Source organism: Heloderma suspectum, chromosome 1 (genome assembly GCF_057233095.1).
Source record: "Heloderma suspectum isolate Gila_16-S chromosome 1, 16-S_ref, whole genome shotgun sequence".
Classification (NCBI taxonomy): domain Eukaryota; kingdom Metazoa; phylum Chordata; class Lepidosauria; order Squamata; family Helodermatidae; genus Heloderma; species Heloderma suspectum.
Window position 1 is genome coordinate 209,743,298 of NC_139458.1, and position 22,876 is coordinate 209,766,173.

General features: G+C 45.2%; 1 protein-coding gene across 1 annotated transcript in view; it reads left to right on the forward strand.

Annotated features, from left to right (window-relative positions):
- The window catches only part of CDK15 (cyclin dependent kinase 15), a 65,605-nt gene extending 45,542 nt beyond the window's left edge, over positions 1-20,063 (forward strand). Inside the window, exons 11-13 of the mRNA XM_084818023.1 lie at positions 3,421-3,469; positions 6,960-7,099; positions 19,401-20,063. Of these exons, the coding sequence (XP_084674149.1) occupies positions 3,421-3,469; positions 6,960-7,099; positions 19,401-19,510 (299 nt within the window). The 3' untranslated portion in view covers positions 19,511-20,063. The remainder of the gene's footprint in view (positions 1-3,420; positions 3,470-6,959; positions 7,100-19,400) is intronic.
- The last annotated feature ends 2,813 nt before the right edge of the window (positions 20,064-22,876 follow it).

Below are 22,876 nucleotides of genomic sequence, written 5' to 3' on the forward strand. Positions count from 1 at the left end.
TTAGGGCTTTGAATGTTAGTACCAGCACTTCGAATTGGGCCTGGAAATGGACTGGCAACCAGTGCAGCTGGAAAAGCACTGGCATAATGTGATCTCATTGGCCAGTCCCTGTTAACAATCTTGCTGCCCTGTTTTGGACTAACTGAAGTTTCTGGACCGTTTTCAAAGGCAGCACCATGTATAACATGTTGCAGTAATCCAGTCAAGAGGTTATCAGGGCATTGATAACTGTAGCTAGGCTATCTCTGCCCAGATGAGGGCATAATTGGTTTACCAGCCTAAGTTGATAAAAAGTGCTCCATGCCACTGAGTTCACCTGTGCCTCAAGTGACAGTTCTGGGTCCAAGAGCACACCCAAATTATGAACCTGATCCTTTAGGGGGAATGCAACCCCCTCCAGAACAGGTCAAACATCACTTAGCCGGGCAAATGAACCACCTACTAACAGTACCTCCATCTTGTCTGGATTCAGTTTCAGTTTAATGGCCCTCATCCAGTCCATTACCGTGCCCAGGCACTAATTCAGAGCAGCCACTGCCTCACCTGGGTTTGATGAAAAGGAGAGGTAGAGCTGGGTGTCATCCACATATTGATGGTACCTCAGTCCACACCTCCGGATAACCTCCCCCAGCACTTTCATGTAGATGTTGAACAGCATAGGGGATAAAATAGAGCCCTGTGGAACCCCATGGCATAATTGCCAAGGCACTTAGTAATAATCCCCCAGCACCACCTTCTGGAATCAGCCATCCAAGTAGGAGCGGAAACACTGCACTGCCTCCAACTCCCAACGCAGTCAGCCTATCCAGAAGGATACCATGGCTGATGGTACCGAAAGCCGCTGAGAGGTCCAGGAGAATCAATCGGATCACACTCCCCCATCCCTCTCCTGGCAGAGGTCATACCACAGGGTGACCAAGGCAGTTTCCATTCCAAAACCAGGCCTAAGTCATCAGAGGTTTTACTCATGAGTAGAGTCTTGCTTACGAGTTACCCCTTACTTATGAGGAGCTCTCTCTTGTAAATAGGCAGTTCTTTGCTTGGCCTGTATCTGTATCTTTGCTTGTATCTTTAAACAACTGCATTCCCAGGGACTAATCAGTAGCATCCACTTCTGAATCAGAGCCCTCCCTCCCTCCAAACCAATGCTATCTCCTGCAAAGGCCCAGGTACTCCTTGGTCATCGACCAAGGTTATCCCTGCTCTCCAGGGACATCCGGCTCAGAGGGCTCTAGATCCTCCTCCTCCAGGGGCGGTATGACACCCAGGGACAGTAGGAGCAAGTGCCGCTGCTGATAGGAGTTACAGTCCCCAAATATATGCAGGTAAATGCCTAGTTCACACATGCTAATTGTGTGCGCACACATACCCACAATACTGCCGTGTTTGGGTCATGGCAGAAAGGCCCCAGTATGGGGCATGGTGTAATTTCAGAAATGCAGAAAAGACTTTTCTTTCATCACGCATGAGATTGTGTGGATGGGATGGGGTTCATGGTATGTGTGTGGAAGGGAGGCCATACAAGTGTGTACCAGGCCCCAAAGATGATGCTTGGGGCCCTGCATACTGATGTCACAAGCCCCTATTCCATAGGAGTGATCTTTTGTATGAGACAAATGTGTGTGTCCATCCTCTGGGCCTGCCCACTCTGGCCCTTGGGAGTAAAAAGGTTGTCTGCTCCTGCCCTATTGGATAGTATCTGTGAAACCATGAAAGACCATTCCCTCTGTGACATTTTGAAATGTTTAAAAATTATGTATTTATTTTTAATTCTTACAGGCGGGGTGCAGGAGCACTCAGATAGCCTTTTCTTTTTTTTAAAGCACCAACCCAGAGCAAAGACAAGGAGACTATTTGGTGGGCCTTCTCAAACATTTCTTGCTGCCCAGCCCTCTCCGGTGCTAAAGACTACACATCTCCCCGGACTGAAACAGGTGGCCAGCACAAGTAGCAGCAAGATTAACCACTGCAGCAAGACTCCCTGTGTGTAACATCCATTACGTGTTGCGAATTTGCCTGACCAGCTCAGCCATTGCCATTGCCATGGATTGCTGGCAGGGAAACTCACCACGATGCCCTTCGCTCATGCAGTGAGTTGTTCTAAACTATGTGTGTGTGTGTGTATGTGTGTGTGTGTGCACATGCGTGTCTGAGAGGGAGGGAGGGCAAGGGAGGGAGAGAAACTCACCATGAGGATGTCAGTCACCATGGCAAGGATATTGGCTAGGCTAGGCTAACATGATATCTAGCTCTGATATCATAGGTAGGGTGTCAAAACAACAAGAGAGAGACAAAGGTTCCAATTATTCAGGAGGATCAGGTACTGTAAGGCAACAAGGAAGTGACAGATTGCAGAATGAGATGTAGGATGCATCAAGTCCTTGCACAATTCTGGCAGGTCATGCAAAAGATGGTGCACCTATGGTATAGAGATCAGCTAGTCTTCATGGCTCCCATTACATCTTCCTGTCTGCTGTGTGCTATTTCATCAGTCCCAAACCTTCTTTTCCCAGTCCCTCATGCACGCACGCATGCTCGCACTGTTTGCATGATCTGTTTCAGTTACAGAATTTGGTCATCCTGGCTGCAGAATTTAGATTATTTTTGTTAAAGTCAAATTCAAGAGTGTGTGCTCATATTCCCTTGCAAGTGGCTAAACAGCACTCCAGAATCTTTCTTTCTTTCTTTCTTTCTTTCTTTCTTTCTTTCTTTCTATCCTGACTTTTCCCCAATGCTGGGACTCAAGGAGGCTTTACAACATTAAAAACTTGTACAGCTAAAACCTATAAATAAAAATAAACAAAAGTTAAAAATATAATTAAATCATAAATAATATTAAAATTGTATAAACTATCAGAATTTAAAAACAACAACAGTATAAACAATAGTACCACTCCATCATATTCTCACAGGTCCAGACTATTTATCCCCAAAGGCCTGCTGAAACAAAAAAAAATTTGCCTGCCTGTGGGAACATACCAAGGAGGGTGCCACTCTCACCTCCCTGGGAAGGGAATTCCAGAGCCTTGGGGCAGCCACTGAGAAGGCCCTCTCCCACAAGCCTGTGATGGTGGCGGGACTGTGAGAAGGGCCTCCCCTAAAGATCTCAGGGCACGAGCAGGCTCATAAGGGACAATATGGTCTTTCAGATAACCTGGATTCGAGCCGTATAGGGCTTTATAGGTCATAGCTAGCACTTTGAATTTTGCCCAGAAACACACTGGGAGCTAGTGAAGCTGTTTGAACAGGGGAGTTGTATGCTCTCTGTAGCACTGATGCCAGTATTCATGCTTTATAGAAGTAGTGTATATTTATAAAAACAATGACAGATTCTGTAGGAGGACTGGAAATTACAGATACATGGTTTGGGACATTTCCTTGGTTTTCATTTAATCTGGTGATTGCATATTAACTTTCCAGAGAGGTTCTTCGCCAGTAGGTCTCGGAGGCTCCAAATGATCTGTGACAGGTAAACTCCCTATGACAGTATTATCAAGCTCTCCCTTAGGATCTGTTTGCTTTTCTGTGCATGCTTTAAACTCTAGACTTGGTTCCTTTGGGTTCAGTCTGAATAAGACAGCTCCAAAGTCGCAAGTATTTAAACCTAACAACAACAACAACAGCAGCAGCAGCAGCAGCAGCAAAATAAGCAGCAGATTCCCCAAAAATAATCTTGGCTCTATGAATTTATGATTATCATCAGGCTACTTGCATGAGCTGCCTGGGCAGCTACAGATCACTCATTTCACAAGTAATCAGTATGAAGGGAAATGCCCCTGAGTTTGTGATGTTCACTCTGCAAAGATCCAGGCTGAGCTAGAGAACGGCGGCCTGATTGCCCAATACTTACTGAATATCCCCTTTGTAGAATCAGTCCAGGGCAGCCCCGCCAGGGATAGCGCTTTATGCAGGTCATAATTAGATTTGAGGAGGCCAGGAGTTTGTGAGATCTTTCCTACAGACTCCACATTTTGTCACAAGCTTTTGACATTGGCTGCACCTTTGGCACAGGGTGAGAAATCAGAAATAAGGTGGAAGAACTAGCTAAGGCAAGGACTGGAACCAACTCCTGCCCCTCAAATCGTCCCCCGACATTCTCAGGCGTTGCTGCCGTGCTCCTCTTATCTACGTGGATATGGAAACTCACTTCACTACTCTGCATGGGCCATGCTGCTTGGCCAAGGTCTGCTGACGTCCAGGGCCTTTTTGCATGCCCACCCATGTACTTTCAGCCACATTTGTGGTGTTGTGCAAGAATGGAAGGAGTTTCCTCCTTCACAGGCTGATATCACTTCCTCAAACACATGAACATCCAGGCTTTTGTGCTGTCTTCTGGCATGGAAAAAGCACGTTGCCATGCGATATCCTCAGCTGAGGCACTTTGTCCACACTGAACTAAACATTGACATTGTTAGGCCTGACATTGTTAGGTCAGGTCACCTCACTACACAAATAAATGGCTTTACATCCCACAGAAACTGTGTTTCTAAACAAGTCATGCAGTTCATCTTTCTAACTTCCCCTGTCTTAGGCTGCCTCCAGACCAATGAGAAGGCATTGTGCAGCTATTCCGTCTTTTCTTTCTTAGCAGATCAGCTGCAGTAAGAGAAAAGATGGAAAAGCAGTGGGAAAACACACTGAGTGGAAGACAAACATGATATCATGTTTCATGGTTATGAGTGGAAGACAACAGTGTCTGGAGCCCTGTACAATTCTGTGAATGAGGCAGGGCAATGGTGCCATCAAAGCCTTGTCTCAAAGCATCCTTATACTGTGCTGGCACTCTCAGTATTGCCAATTCTGGGAGACGCCTTGTAATTTGTCATAGCTTGGTGGCAGAACACCTCCTATGTATGCAGAAGGTCGCAGGTTTAATCCCTGGATCTTCAGGCAAGGCAGGGAAAAACTCCTCTCTGAAACTCAGGAGAGCCATTGCCTGTCAGTGTCAACAATGCTAGGGTAGATGGACCCGTGATCTGCCCAGGGATATGTTTCCAACTCATCTGCACCACATTGCAGTTTTGCGCTTAGAATTCTGGTTTTCCTCCTTCCCCCTCCCCTCCCAAGAAAAAAGGCATTGGCAGCTAATGGCATCTACTCAAAACCCCAAGCCCAGTTAGTTTTATGTGTCTGTTTTTGTTGGGACGGGAGGCAGAGAATGAAAGTGAGCAGATCCAGGCAGGGTGATGTCATTTGGTAGGGACATGCCAGCTGGGATGGGTGTGAGGAGAAACGCAGCAGGCTGGGCTCTAATGGCCCAACTGACACTTCGAAGAAACAAGCAAATTAAAAGCCATAAAACTGAAGCACTATTTTTGTTTGCTTGTTTTTCTTCTTCTGTTTCACTTCTTAGCCTCCAAGCTGCCATGTTCTCCAGAACTCAGCCACTTGGCATTGGGTATTACCAGGCACAGCTGAAGGTGGGGAAAGCAGAGATTTTTGCCATGTCAAAATGATTTTCATCAACAACCAACCTTAGGGGCTACTAAGGAGACGATATATTCCAGCCATTTATGTTCAAGGGATGCTTATAAAATAAAATGTGATTTCAAGTCCATGGAACTTCTGGAAAACTTCAAGTTTGATGAACTGGTTGACAGGGTGGTAAAACACGCACACAAACACACAACCCAATCTCTTCTAATGCAGTAAAGCTTGCAGGAATTCACTTTTCTGGCAAAGTTAATGGAACATGTCAGAGCTTTCACAGGCTAAATCCCTCACTCACTCTCCCCACAAAATCAAGCCATGGTAACTTCTAATTTGATTGTTCTCATATCAGCCCTCCCAATGTGCTATAGGCAAGATTTGGCACCAGCTCTGGTAAACATGTGTCTCCACTCTCTTGTAGGAATATTTGGAAGTACAAACATCCCTGTACTGTCCAGGGCTGGTCCTACCATTACACAGAGTGAGGCAGCTGTGTCAGGCTGTAGATTTTGGCTTCATCAAATTGTCAATTGCTTTACGTAGTTGGCACTATCCGTTGAGTGAGCAACACAAACTCTTACTATCAAGTGAAGTTATGTCAGTGTAGTGATTTTCCTGGGACATTGTTTTTGAAGTCTGCCAGCTTTCACACTCTAACTGCTCAACTCCCTCCCCCCCTTCTAAGGTTATTGTATCATTGATTTTCTGTCACGTTCCCAATGATATAATCAGTTTCCTAATTTCAGAAATTGACTCAAGAAAAAAAAAATAATTGCCTGGAAAAAAGATCCTGTTAGCCAAGGCCTATTCTAAATCAAGTTGAGGGGGAGTTCACCTTTCACTAGACTAGCGTCACCTTCAGACAACTTAATACAGTATATTCCTAACTATACATTACACTTTCTCAGGCATCAAAATGACATGGGTCTCCCCTGGTGATGACTGAACCCCTGGTTCATGTCCAAAAATTTAGCAGAAGAAATACCACATGTGTGGAGGTTGGAGAGAAGCCTGGCTGTTCAATCCAATGTATACATTTATTCGCAGGTTTGGAGAAGAAGAAGAAGAAGAAAAAGGCAGATCATGTTATGTTGGAAGTGGCCCCAAGTATGACCATAGCAGGTTCAAGCCAAACTTTGATTGTAACAAGAGCATATGCATTGCATTTGTTTGATATTGGTCTTTCCCTCATACTTAAGCTCTTTGTTTGCAAAGTAGTGATTTCTTTTCAGAATGGATGTTTTTGAAAAATCTTTCTTTGGAAATGGGTCCGAAGCAGTCTCTGGCACTTAAGTACAACCACCTCATAACTTGAGAAAATTTTGGAGAGAGGAGATGGCAAAGTTCTAGACCCATTTGTATATCTGTAATTGGCTTATCTCTGGGGCCCAAATGTTAGCACAGAATTTTTCAGACATATCTATCATCATCATCATCTATTTGTCTATCATCATCTATCTGTCTATCTATGGCTTAACTCTGTGGTTCAAGGTCTTGCTCTGGCATTGATTATTTCTCTTGCTTTCTAGACTGGGCAGAGAGACTGAGGCTGAGGACATGGCAGCAAGAATGTTAAAAGTTTGTCCACAAGATAGGATTTCTGCACAGGAGGCACTTGTTCATAGTTTCTTCAGCCCTTTGCCCTCTCAGTTGTACCAGCTTTCTGACGGTATGCCTTCCCTCTTCCATTTTCCACTACAAGGGATTTGTAAAGTTATTTGTGGTTGGGACACTGTAAATACACATGCACACACACACAAGCTAGGCAAGCACATGGTACAGTCCTTCATGCAACTATACTGTCTTAGAATGTATCGAGATGTACAAATTTCTGTGCATACAGAAAGCTATAATGTCAAAGGAAAGGTGGCTCATTTCTAAGGCTTTAGCAGAAAGTGCCTTTGGGTTCTGAAACTATCCTCCGTTACCATGAGAATCAGAAACATTGCAAAACAAAGTATAGCTGGACTTTGTGAATAGGGATATAATATTGTTTGCTTGAGAAACCAGATTCTTACAGATTTTCATCCTTCCTTCTTACCAGACCCTGAGTGGGGGCCATAAATGAAAACCCTTCTTAGATTTAGATTCCAAATTATTTGAAAACTACATTTTTTATTTTGAGACATGTCACGAACACAGCAGACCACCTTTGCCAAAGTGGCACTAAACTAGACAGCAGCAGATCCATGTGTTTAAATCCAGATTTGGGCCAGTTATGTAGAAAGAGAGGGGTGAGGGTCCAGTTTTAAGACCAAAAGGGCAGGTGGGAAAGGTGTAATAAACCATACCTCTGCCTGCAATTAGCCTTCCCCACAGGCTGTCCCTCCAGGTGCTTTTCAGCTGTTTTCAGCTGAAGGGGAAGTGAGCTTCCCTGAGAGAAAAGTGCTTAGGGGAGAAAGGGGCTGCAGAGACATAAGTGGACAGCAGAGGAAGATTCTTCTGCCCTCTTAGAGTAGCCACTTGTGAATTGCCCCCAAAAAAGGACAAAAGAGGACATTTGCATAAAATTTAGATATAGATAGAAATTTAGAGTCCATCTCACCATAGTGTGGAAGACTGTGACCAGGTGACCTGTGTGGGTTCTTCAGTCTGCTGTCCAGGTGCTTTTGGTGGGCAACTTCAAGGCTCAGCTCTCTCTTTTTAGGATTCTTTATCCCGGTCTTGGACTGGACAGTCGTTCAAATAGAGGACACCTTCAAAATAGGGGATGTTCCTCTGGTAGCCCTTCAAATAGAGGACTGTCCTCTGTAAAAGAGGGCTCCTGACTACCGTATTCACCCATGATCCCCTTTTGCTCCTTATTGGCCCCTCAGCCCCTGCTTCCTCCATGACTGGGGCAGATCTGGGTTTTTAAGCACGTGGATATGTCGCTGCCACTATCAAGCTTGACCCTCAGTGGGTGCACATGGGGATGGAGTGGAGAGCAAGAGAGAGAAAAATCTGCATTCCATTTCTGTCCAACCAGCCACAGAGCACAAATCTACTTTGACACTTTTAGAAAACTGAAAAGATGGAATCTCGCAGGAGCCTGCCTTTGCCGGAGGAGGAGGGGAGGACTCGCAGCAGGGGGGAAGTTGACTTTTCTTTATACATATAGGGTTTTTTCCATGCAGAGTTTAAATTATGCCTGATAAAAGGAGTTTCGTGGATGTTTCAGTTCTTTCAAACCCTCCTGGCTTCCTCCCAATTAAATGAGGTTTGTCAAAGCCACAGGGCTCTGCTGCTGCCTGAGAGGCAGACAAGCACTTCCTGCAGTGACATCTCGAATCCCCGAGGGAGGAGATGAAAGTGCCCGAGCCAAAAGACAGGAAAAGAAGGAGAGAGAGAGAGAGAGAGAGGAAAAAATAGGCCCAGAGACAGAAATGCAGAAGGAGAAAGCTGGGGAAGGGAGGGAGGCAACAGTTTGGCGCACAACGTGTCACGCTCCAGGACGAGACTGATCATTTCTGTGCGAGGAATGAATTCCCATTCCCCCTGGGTTGGCATATTAGTGTGTTTTTATGGTGGCTGATATTTCACCCCTATTCCTGGCAGTGAGTAGTGGGGCCTCGAGGACAGGAAACTACATGACGTTATCATGGCAACCAATGTGTTGGGACGCAAATCAAAACCCTTTAGACAGAAATAGTTACAATTTCTGATTCAGCAAGCTCATATTCACAAGAGATTCACTAGGGGTGCAATAATAATAATAATAATAATAATAATAATAATAATAATAATAGATGATGATGATAATGTAATTTCAGGATAATTCCCATGATATTCATCTCCACTTTCACAACCACATAAGACGTTTTGGGCTCCAGTGTTACTGGAGCTAATTGAATCATATCAGTTTAGAAGTCTAGATGCAGTGAGAACACTAAAGATTCTGCCCTAGTGGAGGATACTGGTGATTAGCTTCTGTATACTCAAGGACAATTTTGAAGCAGGAGAGGGTAAAGGAATTAGCTTGTTATCTTAATCTAAAAGGGTATGTTGGATTGCAAGGAGAGTATGGGAGAGAAACAAAAATATAAACATTGTTTCTACGGGGAGGGTTTTTTTTTTAATCCTCCTGTTATGAAATCATTACAGCCTGGACCACCCTTTCTCATAAATTGCCAGTGCATTTGTAGCCGCAGAACATTCTCCAAAGTTGCTTCCCAGAAAAAAAGAAGATATCTGGGGGTGAACTATTAAAAGAACAAAACTATTTTTTTAATGGTAACACTGTGATGAGTATTAAAAAGAATGACAGTGGTCAGATATTAACTGCATTAGACTGTTCACACATAACATTAATCCATGGTTTGTTACCCTACCCAAGTTTTGTTTGGCAGACAATCAAACAAACCATAGTTTGTTTTCTCAGTCCCTGGGTTTTTTGTTTTCCCCATCCTTCACCAACTCCCTCCATGTATTCGAAATGCCTTTGCGGTGCTGTAGTACTGGCATGTAGAGCACCTGGGTTTTTTGACCACTCTTGCCCACTGCCTCTGTAGCCTGGTGAAAAAGCCCAGGAACAACCCATAGTTCTGGGTTTGCACATTATGACAATTCATGGTTTCAACAACCCAGAGTTCGCAACCCAACAACAAACCATGTTCTATTTTTGGATTGTTTATGGACCATGGTTTGTTAGCTTGGTCAGGACAGGAGGCTGTAATGGGAAGAGGAAAGGTCTGTGAGCAGAAGTCCACTTATAGATCTTAAGATCTAGCCCATAATTGGTGTTCTCATCCGTGAAAGTTCAGATCATGTGTCTGGGGGATGGGAAGACTGATCCCAGGCACTGCCCCTCTCATCAGGTGCTGGGACAAATGCAGAGGATGCGAACACTGTGTTCACAGCTGCCTTAAAGGATTTCTGGATTATGCTAGGCTGAAGAGTGTGTGCGTTCAGTGGTAGTGGTGTTCCTTCCAGAAGGCCTCTTCCCACATTAGCTTGAATGAAAATAATCATAGGTTTTCCATTGGTAAATGCTCAACCAAAGACTGTAAGAGCACAATCCTATGGATTGCGCTCTCCTTAGAAGGAAGCCTCTGATCTCAGAAACTTCTGACTATCAGTGCCTGCTGGGCTTTGCCAGCAGGGTGGGAGGAGGACAGAGGTTATTTTCTCCTCTCTGCCCTCCTTTTTCTATTTTTTCCTCTAGAAAGGTGCCTGTCTAGAGAAGTCATGTGGGCAGGGGCTGAGCTGATTCTGGAGAAGCTGCAGAATTTCTTATATCCTGGCTTCTCCTTGCCTCTCCCTGGCTACTGGAAAACCCCCTTTTCCCCAAAAAAGCAGTTGTGATCTTGGGAAGCAGCTAGCATAGTTCTTTCCATGGCAGGCACAAGGGGGTGGGGCATCAGATCTCAGAGTCCCCCTCCCAAGGTCATAGCAGTGTCTCTGGCCTTGGGAAAGGGACTTTGTACAATCCTATGTTCCCTGGGACATTCCCACAGGGACCACAGGGTTGCTGTCTAAGCTCCTTTCAGCATTGAGCATCCAGTGCTCACTGGATATTGACACTCTCGGAATAAAGCCTGAAAACCAAATTAATAAATTGGTTAGTTATTCTGTAGTAGTCTGCTGGGTCTATTTTTAACTGTATATTTTATTGGAGTAAGTGGGCTGTAACTCAGTGGCAGAGCACATGCCTGGCCTGTAAAAGGTCCCAGGTTCCATGCCCAGCATCTCCAGGTAGGGCTAGGAAGGAATCCTGCTTGAAACCCTGGAGAGCTGCTGCTAATCAGTGTCAACAGTACTGGGCTAGATGGACCCATGGACTGACTTAGGATAAGGCAACGTCCCATGATCCTAAGCTGGAACTTCCGTTCTGTCAGTTATTACCACACTACTGTATAATGCAGGTTGCTACTTTTTCCCATATTATATAGAGAGAAGGAATTTAAGGCCAGATAAAGTTCCCTCCATTTGGTAACCTTAGATCCAATTCCAGTACTGGATTGCCAGACCACCCTGGCATTAGTGTATGCTAGTTCAGAGGTAACAAGGATCCCTTTTATCCCTTTCTGGCTAGTTTTTCAAACTATAATTAATGCCTCACCCTGTCAGCATTCAAGCTGACCTCAAATGGTCTGTTCACCAGAGAAGCTGACTTTGATGTGAGATTTCCTCAAGTAAAGACTGGGTAAAACAGTAAGTACAGTTAATTGCGGCTGTGAGTTACAACTGTTGATAGTGCATGATAGTGCATACCTAAGAATCCTCTGGAAGAAGCTTTCTGGACTACTTGACTAGGTGACCTCAGCATTAATTTGCAGCCAAAGCTGTGAACACCATTCATGATAGTTGAGCTTTCCCCCCTGTTATTCTATCTAAGCATTGATATCTAATGATATCTAAGCTTCATGATTTTGGAGCTATGCTTAGATATCAAACAGCAACGTCCTCTACCTGATTCGCAGGGTGTGAGGCCCACCCTACATTTTACACTCACAGTGGATATGGCCTTCTTTGTGGCGAGGGACCCAAATATATTTTTACCGCAACTAAGGGCATAATCCTATCGATCGCTCCCTCGCTGCTCGGAAACCTCCAAACTCAGAAGCTTCTGAGATTGAAGCTGTGGGGCAGGAGGAGCGACAGAGGCGTTCTTCACCTCCCTGTCCTCTGTATTTGGTGATTTTCGCTAGACAGGCTTTCCAGCAAGGACACTTCAGAGAGGGAGGGAAGGAGGCTGGAGGAAGCTCAGGATATCTCATATCCTGGCCTCTCTTGTCTTCTCCCCTCCCCACCCACCAGAATGCCCCCCATTCCTCCTCCTCAGTCACTTTTCCATCCTCAGAGTTGCAGCTGGCACAGTTCTCTCCACACCAGCTGCGAGGGGTCAAGGCGAGAACTCTGAGCCCCCCTTCCGAGGTCGAAGCGCTGTCTCCAACCTCGGAGGGGTTTTCTGAGCAATCCTATGCTCTCCCAGGGACTGTAGGATTGCTTTCTAACTGTGTGAATCCTCGCCATCAATTAATGTATTTCCCTATCCCTGCTTCATATCACTGGTGCTCAGTAATAGGGGCAAGAGAATTCACTATGCGATGGCCAAGATTCATGCAGTTTGTGGGAGTGATCATGACATGCAGCCAAAATCTGAAACAGTTCTCTCTGAAGCGGCACAGGCTCTTGCTGGAGGAAACAGACTTTCCCTCCTGATCTCTCTTTCTCTATCTCACCCACTTTTCTACATCTCCCCCAGCTCTTGTGTGTAACAATATAGGGGCCCATCTTCTGTTCATTTGACTGGTGATGTGCAGAGCCAGTGAGAAAGCTTCAAACCTTCTGCATGCCTCTGAGGGCTCTCCCATTAGATTCTTACAGTCCTAGTCAGGCATTAAAGCACTCACATGATTAGAAGCATGTGAAGGGACAGCAGGGTCATGCTAGAAGCAAGAAGCCTACTGAACTCATGTAGACTCTCCATGCAGTTTAAAACCCTTTACGATCAAGGTTCTAAAGCACAAGACAGGCAATCCCAGGAAGTGGGATGAAGCCCCTGCCTCACATGGCAGAGAAGCCATGTGCGCGCTTCCTCTACTGCAGGTGCCGCCGGCTGCCTGTGAGCTCTGGAGAGCACTATTGGCCTCTCCCACTGCGGTGTTTTCCACAGTGGGAGAGTGGAGCCAACGGGGCTCTCTGGAGCGGCTTCCCGGCCCGGCGGCACAACATCAGGTGCTCCAGGGAGTCCCGGTGGCCCTGCTCTCCCACTGCAGCAAGTGCTGCGGTGGGAAAGCAACCAGCGGGGCTTTCCAGAGCAGCCACCCACCCTCTGTCTCACCCTGAGGATCCCCTCAGGGCAACCTTGAGGGCGAGTGGATGGGTGGTCTCTTTGAAAAGCCATGTTGGTTGTAAAAAGCAGGCAGCGCGGCTTGGCCAGGCCCAATGCCTGGCTCTGAGGGCCCTTCCTTAGAGCCAGGTATTGTGTGTGTGTGCGTATCCTTGGAGATGGCATGTACCATGAGCGATCTCCAGGTCCACCCCTTCCCACATTGCCTGGCACTGAGAAAGGACCCCACAGAGCCAGGCATTTGGGCCTGGCCGTCCCTCTGCAGAGCCACACCAGCCGCTTCTTACATCTGACACGGCTTTTCAAGGAGCAGCAGCAGCAACAACAGCAGCAATGGGAGACAGGAGACACGGCGGGGAGGTGCGGCACGTATGGGTGGGAAGAAGGAGACGTGGGGCGGGGTGGCACAGTGGGGCGTGGGGAGACAGGATACACAGCAGGGGATGGGGAGACAGCGTGCAGCCCAAGCACGTGTGTGCTCTCCCACTTCAGGCAGCAGGAGAGCTTATGCCATCCCTGCTGAGGCCTATGGTGTGACAACCCCCTATATTCTGTTGTAGCTCAACAATGCCTCCTAGAGCATCTGGTAAGTTGACATCATGCTGGGATGCCTGAATAGGCCTATCTCACCTCTCTCTTCCCCAATATGCATCTAGAACCTAAGTTCTTTTTTATAATAGTCCACCAGGTTTGAACTGGCTGACTCTTTTGTAATGTAGGTTTAGGGTCATCCAGCCATTAAGTAGTTTTCTGGCTAGATCACTGACAACATAAATGGAGTTCTCACACTATTGGACAAAGCAACAGCCGATCTCTCTGCAATTAACTCTGCATATGGTCTGAAACTCAAAACTCCACTCAAGTTGTTAACATGTAACTAGCTAAGTTAGGATGACATTATTGATTTTATTTGGAATTCTCTGTGTGTGATTGTTGCCTTCCCTTGTTTTTTCTCCTCTCTCTCACTCCCCAAATAAACTTCTGTTTTATATTTGATCATTTGGATGTGTTTTAAAAGAGAATTTCTCACTTTAAAAGATCTTTCCCCGATGCAAAGGACTGCACAACTGCAAAATCCTTATGTTCTTAGGATTTTCACAATTTTTTAAAAAAAGTTCTATGTTTCTGGGCTGTGGACAAGAAAATCCAAAGCAACTTTAAACATTCATTTTTCCTAGAGCTGAGCTAGAAGGAAGGATCCTTGACAGAAGGGCTTAGAACTCTCCAAGTGGCTGGACAGACAGGGGTCTGTCAGGAGGTTGAACCTGACTGGTGGCAGCCTAACAGTAGTTGTTTTGGGGGGAATCTTTGTAAAAACAAAAAAAGGCGGGGCGTCCACCAACAGGGAAAGGAATTCCTGCCCCCCCAAGATCTGTAGCACATGGGGAGCCTACATGAGCGCAGCAGGTGGCCTGCTGCAGACCTTTTGCCCTCCAATGCAGGGAAGATGGCAGGAGCAGGTGACAAGAATGTGATGGAGGGGGTGGGGCCAATGAGTGCACCCCTGTTCTCCCCTCATCAAATGAGTTCTTCATGCTCGACTGGGGCATAAGGCACATCCACATGGACTGTCTTTCACTTTGATATGCCCACTCTAAGTTCCTGACAGGAATGAATGCTGACTTGGGGGATTTTTTTTTTTTTTTACCTGCAATGCTTAAATCAGTTTACGTTTAATTGAAAGTGAATACATTGAGTGTATACAGTGCGAGTGTATAACATACTTCGGGTGGAGTGCACATTTGATTTCCCTTCAGTGGTCTATCCTGCATTAACAACATACATGTGTCAGGCAAATGGGTAAGAGAGTTTGAAAGGAGCTTTGCAGGGCCAGTTGTAAACACAGTTTCACTCTTGGGGGAGATCTCAAAATGGGTTCCCTCCCCCCAACACACACACACACATACGGGATGGAAAACCACACTAAAACAAAATTTGAGACCCACTCAATTCCTACACAGAAATGCGGGGGAAATCATAAATCCTTAAAATAGAAGGAGGTTTTAAACAATGTTTTCTATCTCTATCTCTCACAGCACAATAGTTAGCATTTATAAATGCAGTATATTCCCACCCCAAGCTGCTTGTACTCATCTATTTTCCCCAATGGGAAAACCAAGCATGGCGGGGGAGGATTTTAGGTCGAAAAAGAACATGAAGGGGAAAAATCTAGGATACCTCCTCCTCCGTGCCAGTAATCTTCTCCAAACTGCTGTCTCAAAAGCAGTTGCATTAAATAAAAGCAAAAACCACCCCTGAAAAGAATTGCTGAACTGCCCAAACTGTGTAGTTCCACCTGAGTGTTGATTTCTTTATTGTTTGTTACATTCATATCTCACCTTTCCTCCAAGGAGCCCAAGGCAGCATACGTGATCCGCCTCCTCCTCTCCATTTTATCCACACAACAGCCCTGTGAGGGACTGGCCCAAAGCCATCCAGTGGGCGTCTTGGCCGAGTGGGGACTAGGACCTGGGTCTCCTGAGTCCCAGTCCAACACTCTAACCAGAGGCAAGATTTCAAGTGGAGTCCTTGTGGTCCGCAGACTAGTGCTTTAGTCATCATGCTGTGTTCCCTACAAGAAACCCCAAAAACTTTGGAAGAATGTTTGTGTTCTTCCCCATGCATTCCCTTCTCTGGAGAGCGCTGATTGGTTGGCTCGCTGTCAGGGATCCTGGCTGGGACACATGGAGCCCTGCTGCTGTTGTCAGAGGCTATGCAGAGGTGAGTCCTCCTGCCACCCTCTGTGTATCAGCTGAGAGAAATAAAATAGAGATGCAGGGAAGAGGTTTCACAGGGAACAAAAGTTTAAAAGTTGACACTGGAGATGGTGACAAGCAAGCAACCACAAACTGAGTAACTCAATTAGTCTGAAAGACAACTATCTCATTATCTTTCCCCAAAATGCTCTAAATATGTACGGGTATAAAAATTTAAAACAAACTCTCTCTCTCTATTGACTGTCTGGATGACGGCACTTCTCATTTTCTTTAAACATCCACTTTTATATTTATTTATTCTAAGCGCAAAGCAGCTGCGATAATTAGACTGTCAGATTCGGTAAGTTAATGAGGAGTCAGTGGAGTGGAAGCTTTTGCATTTGTTAAGATTGCCGAAGAAGAGAAGCTCCTCCATGCCTTCAGTTCGCTCTGTCTTTTTGTCTCTCTTTCTCTCTCTCCACACCCCCTCACCCCTCCACTGGGTGGGAGGAAGAGAGCTTGGCAGCACATAGAAAGATTTGAATCCTTTTGATTAGCAGGCTGCATTCCCACTACTGTTACGCCAATTTTTTTTTGTGTTTTTTTGCTGGAGCTCCTGGCATTTTAAAAAGAGAATTTCCAGATAAGAATTCAGTAAGGACAGGAACCCATGTTAGAGAATCCCAACTTTACTCCTCTACTACTCCACATACACACAAAAGGGAAACATGTGAAAGTTGCTGAACTATTTTATAGCATGAGATTAGGAAAATATGAATGTAGGATTACTCCTCATTGTGTCTTTTAAAAATGAAGTAACCCAAAGGAGAATTATGATTCTTGGAGGATCACTGTGACTGAAACATAGGCAGAAATTAGGCTGCCTGGGTCCTCTCTCTGGGCAGTTTCACATGTTACTGGATGTGCTGAAAAGCAGAAGCACAAGTGTCCAGGATAATAAGCCCCTCAGAAGGCCTTGCAAGGTCACAGCTCAAGGGGTAAAACATTGATCTACCAAGCACAGTGTTCTGAAGAGCCATTGCAGAAGCAGGAACAGACATGGGGTGCTTCCAGACGGAGGGCTGCTAGTGCTACCAATGAGAAGGCGTTGTGCTGCTATTTTCCCCCATAACAAATTTTCAGCGGTAAGGAGAAAGATGGAAGAAGCGATGGGAAAACACAGGAAACTTACAGGTGGAAAACAATGATGTCTGGATGCCCCACCCCGGTAAAATTTTGTGAATGAGGCAAGGTGATGGCACAAGAAAAGCCTTGTCTGGAAGCACCCAAGGTTATAGTCAGGAACTAGGGACCCAAGTCAGTTAGGGTGCAATCCTATGCATATTTAGACACAGAAAAAAATCCTACAACCATAGCTGGCTGGTGCATGCTGGGAATTGTAGGACTTTTTTCTGTCTAAACATGCATAGGATTGCACCCTTAAAACAAACCATAGGTGAGGTCACTAGTAGTTAGGGTCACAGATGGCTCAATAATCCAGGGAAGGAAGGCTGGGGAGCAGGAAGTAGCACAAGATGGAGATAGGAGGACAGGAATCCAGGCTGGGAAGCCTGGGCTGAGAGAGCTTGAGTGCCAAGCCAGGGTAGACTGTTGCGCTGACAAAAGCCTATGTCTGACCTAGGCATTTTTATCCTTAGGACTGTTGCTAGTGTCCCATCGAGAAAGCCATGAACAGAGGTGACCAGGAGACCTGTAAGAGGAAACACAGCCCATCTCTGCTGCTGAAAAACCTGGCAGCTTAGTCTGATCAGTAGTTGGCTACTGGAGCCAAGAATAATGATTCCATAGCTGTTCCCTATTCTGGGATGATAGCAAGACGATTTATGCTTCCAGGCTCATGTACTCCTATCAGCTTTGCCCACAATTAGAACTTGCACATCTCACTATGGGGAAGATATTCTAATCCCCCTTTGCACACTACCTCGAGAGTACAGAGAACAGATTGAGTCAGACAGTTGCTTTTTGGCACTTCTTGTAACATGCAATGCCACCTTTTGTCTACTTGTTAAATTATGAGAATTTGCGACAACTAAAGATGCATATTCATAGGGACTTTGCCAGGAAATCAATTTACTGCTGATTTACTACTAGCACTACAGGGTGGACATGTTTCTATTGCTGAATAGTCGTTATTATGATTAGTGATAGTTTAGTGTTAAATTACTATGGGAAAATCCAAGAGCAGTGGTTTGAAAGAGATAGTGAATATATTTCTGGAGTTGACTGCCCTCTCCAAAAGGTAGCTTCCTCTGTATCCAGGCGTGGGCAACTTGTGGCCATCCAGATATTTTGGCCTTCACCTCCCCTCACCATTGGCTATGCTGGCTGGGAGTTGTAGTCCAAAACATCTGGAGGGCCACAAGTTGCCCACCTCTGCTCTATACTCAGTACAGAGGGATATGGGATAGCCACTGGTGTCTCCCCCACCATAGTTTGTTTGTTTGTTTGTTTATTTATTTATTTCTATACCGCCCAATAGCCGAAGCTCTCTGGGCGGTTCACAAAAATTAAAACCAAACAACACACAATAAAACAATTTAAAATATATAGAACATTAAAACCACAATATAACAATACAACCACAATAAAACCTAGCAGCAGTACAGGAGTTTAAAATACAGATTTAAAACAGCAAAGCTAAAAATTTAGAAAGCTAAAATGCTAAAATGCCTGGGAAAATAAAAAGGTCTTCACCTGGCGCCGAAAGGAATACAATGTAGGTGCCAGGCGAACCTCACTAGGGAGCTCATTCCAGAGCCGGGGTGCCACAACAGAAAAAGCCCTCCTCCTAGTAGCCACCCGCCTCACTTCCTTTGGCAGGGGCTCACGGAGAAGGGCCGCTGATGATGATCTTAAGGTCCGGGCAGGCACATATGGGAGGAGGCGATCCTTCAGGTAACCTGGCCCCAAGCCGTTAAGGGCTTTGAATGTTAACACCAGCACTTTGAATCGGGCCCGGAAATGGACTGGCAGCCAGTGCAGCTGGAAAAGTACTGGCGTAATATGAGCTCGCAGGCCAGTCCCTGTTAACAATCTTGCTGCCCTATTTTGGACCACCTGAAGTTTCCGGACCGTTTTCAAAGGCAGGCCCACGTATAACGCATTGCAGTAATCCAGATGAGAAGTTATCAGAGCATAGATAACTGTAGCTAGGCTATCTCTGTCCAGATAAGGGCGTAGTTGGTATACCAGCCTAAGCTGATAAAAAGTGCTAATAGTATCACAAATATTACTGACATGATGGTTTCCACTAAAAACCACCTCCACAGGCATTGAGGCAGAGATTCTTCAAGCAATCTGAGGTGGGGCACCAACTAAAAAGATTACTCCCAAGTGGGGTGGCATCACATATAAGCAGTTTACCAGCCCCAACCAAAAACAACATATGTTGGCCACTATCAAAGATAAGTTGCTCCAGTACTTCCTCATCTGTGTGGCCAGACTGCTACTGATACTTTTGTATCTTGTTTTCTTCATAGCACAGTCCATCTTCATAGTCCCTGGAGTGAAGCTGAAACCAGAAATGTGTGACCTCTTTGCTCCATATGAGAAGGGCCACCACCAAATCAGCTCTAGCAAGTTTTGGTGAACATGACAAAGGAATTATAGACCTCTTGGGGTAGGGGTAATGTAAGGAAGGAAATGAATGCTGCTTAACATCACAACGGAGACATTGCTGATACCCTGAATGTTTTAAAGGAGTCTGGGTTTACCTTCATAACACAGGAGCAGTGGTAGCAAAGAAACTGACTATGGACACAAGTAGAAGGAACAAAACATTATTCTCTGTGGTTCAATGAAGTGCAGCAATGAATACAGCCCTATAGCAATAACAAGCCTTCCAAACATGAGAAGTGCAGTGTAGCGTTCCTGCCTGGGCTCCACCTTTTTCCCAGCCTCCACCTCTGAAACTGAGAAACAGACCCCTCAGGAAACGCCTACTTTCACCTGGATCACTTGCTCCCACTGACACCCAAGCTTCAGCCCTTTTACTCTCTCTGGGTTCCAGAGAAACACAATACACTCAATTGGTTCTCTCAACCCACTACAGGAGAAGTAATAAGGAAATAGATATAATAAAGGTAGCGTAAAATCAAATAACGTGGCAATTTGGATTAAAAGAAACAAATAAAGATTTATTTAAAACATGAAAAGTTATAAGTTATTATCCATCAGCACTTGTTCCTAACTTCCCTACATACTCTATCCCTTCTAAAATCACACACACAAAACCCACTACCTAGATTTTGCTTCCACGATCCCTAAGGCCCTATCTGACTGACTACCTGTCAGTTCACCCTTTGTATAACCTCAGAATCCTCACACACACACAGGCCCCTCCCACCTTTCACTCACTCTCTGGCACACTATCTTACATGGGTTAAATTCAACAATGAAAACACATTAATATAACATGCAAATGTTACATGCAATATAATGGCTTAGCCACCACTAGTACTTCACATGCCCAGTCGTATGATCATGTGCAGGGCTTTCTGGGTTAATTTCCTTATTCAGACCTGGAGCCAAGCCTGGCCCCCTGCATTGAAGCCACCTGCAGCCATTGGCTGTACTGCTGGAGTCTCCAGTGTGGTGCCCATGACTACTATTGTGCCCACAGACACCTCTCTTGGTGTCCTCCAGTCTCCCTGCTCCTCTTGATTTTTATCTTACTTTAGATTTTTATGTTTTTATTTTAAACTGGGAGGGGGACATGCTGCAAAGCAGCAGTCCCCAGCATCTTCTTTATTTCCAAAAGTGACTCTGGGCCTCAGGTGGCATTCCTGGCCAAGTTACTTGTTTTTGAGCCTCATCAGTTTGCGCAGAAAACTGTAGGTTCAAAAGAGTGGTTTTGTAGCTTGGAGCTCAGACTCTACCTCTGCCCTGTACTTGTTCTTGGGTAGGTTATTTTTCTTTTAGCCTCACCAGTTTGCCTTCTAGGAAATGGGGAGTTTTGTGACTGGCCACACTCACCGTGGTAGCCATTTGGTGAATGACTAAGCTTAATGACAGCCATTTTGTGAGAGCACTCATGACACTCAAAATTCTAAACGTGCTCACCAACCCAAAAAGGCCAGGGACCCCTGCTTACTACTTCAGTGCAAGAGGGCAAGGCGAGTAGCCCCCAGTCAGTTCATTGAATGCCATCTTAAGAGAGGGAGCCATGGTTAGCATAAATAGCTGTTAAGGTCAGGCAGTGGGATATATGAATGAAGGCCTACAGTGCTGAGCCTGGGACCCAGCCTGAACCCTAACTCTCCCTCCTTGTTCAGAAACCGCCAAGGAAGGTGGATAAGGGATTGTGGAGGTAACACCAATGGAATACTCTTGCTGAAGGCAGAGAGACACCACTGTAGCAGGCCTTTTGCCTGGAGGTCCAAAAACCCCTGAACAGCTCCTAATGATGCCTGGGCCTTTTTCTAGCTAAGAGTTATAACAAGGATATTACAAATGGAGTAAACTTGTACTAGGTACAGCAGCCATAGTTGTGGCACAGACCACTCTGCATAGCAGCAGTTACAACAGGGGACAAGATTGAGCTGTAAGTTAATTCAGGTCAAGCAAAAGCAAGATTTTTTTTTTAAAGAAAATAACATTTGCTATCACAACATTAATTGAACATGGTTATATGCATTGAGCCTTTAGATTGCTTTTACAAGCTTGCTTTAATTTATAATTACTTAAATCGGTGACAAATTTATGCCAGTGTACATGCTAGCAAAATCGGGTGAAGGGACACATGCTTTCCTTCTCTGAGTGCACATCTCAGCAATGGTACAGATGTCGTGTCCTGCCCATTGTCTTTTGTTTAACAAGCAACGTCAGAAAGATTGACCTGGCAACCAAAATGTTAACAGTGCATTCTGATTACTGGAACTTTAGGATAAATCGGACTGTCTCTTAATAGAGAGATCCCTGGACCAGAGCCTGGGTGGACAAATGGAACAGATGGGGGCTGATAATTTTAAGAATGTAGCAACTTATCCAAGGCTTAGAGACAGACTTGTCATTCCTGGGGTTTGCTTCCGATCTTTCCCAACAAAAGGACTCCTGTGGGAAGGAGGGGATTAGTCTGAAGTTGAGCAAAGCCTCCGGGGAAGATGGCTCTTTGGATAAAGTCAACAAAAGGAATTGTTTAATATTTGTTATAGTTTCCTAGAGGGACCTTCTGCCTTCACTAATGGGATTATCATTATACGGTTCCACGCCAGCAGGGCACAAAAAAAATGTGCATAGTGGGCAGATGATTTAGCTACATTCAGTTGACTTCTTCTGTTCCGTCCAAAATATGTGTGTTTTTGAAAAGAAAAGGCTGGCAAGGGAGCTTTGCATGGATCTAACTAAGGATTTTTAGTGGTAGACGTTGTCAGCATAGGCCAGTGATACAGCAGTGAGTCCGAAGTGTGTTTTTAATCTCCTTGATCTCTGCATTCTTGACAGAATGACAGAATGTCAATAGGAAAGGTGCTGTTACATGACTTCTGATGTGTGTGTGGCGGGGTGTTGCTGGTGGGAGCATCTCTTGAGTTCTTTCATAGACAGCGCATTCTCACAGCATTTCTCATCCGAATTCATCCAGAGAGAACAAGGAAAACTGCACTTGCTCTTAACTGTACTAAGCTGTTTTCATCCAAGGCAAATTTGCTTATCTCCAAATAATCAAGCCCACAACGGAGATAAATAAATATGGAGATGACAAATGACATTAGCAACTCTATAAATAAGTCCACAGAAGTTATTAGTCAACTGTGGCGTAAAAGAAAGTAACAAACTTTTTTTTTTTAAGCTGATTTACAAAGAGGTGATACTTACCACAGCTGGCTAAACAATTGGCTACTAACAACCCTTGCTTATTAGCATGATTGTTACACAACTAAATCATGCCACAAGTAGGTGTAAGAGTTATTCTCATTACTGAAGTTTGCACAAGCTGGCCTTGCATCAGGGAGAGGAG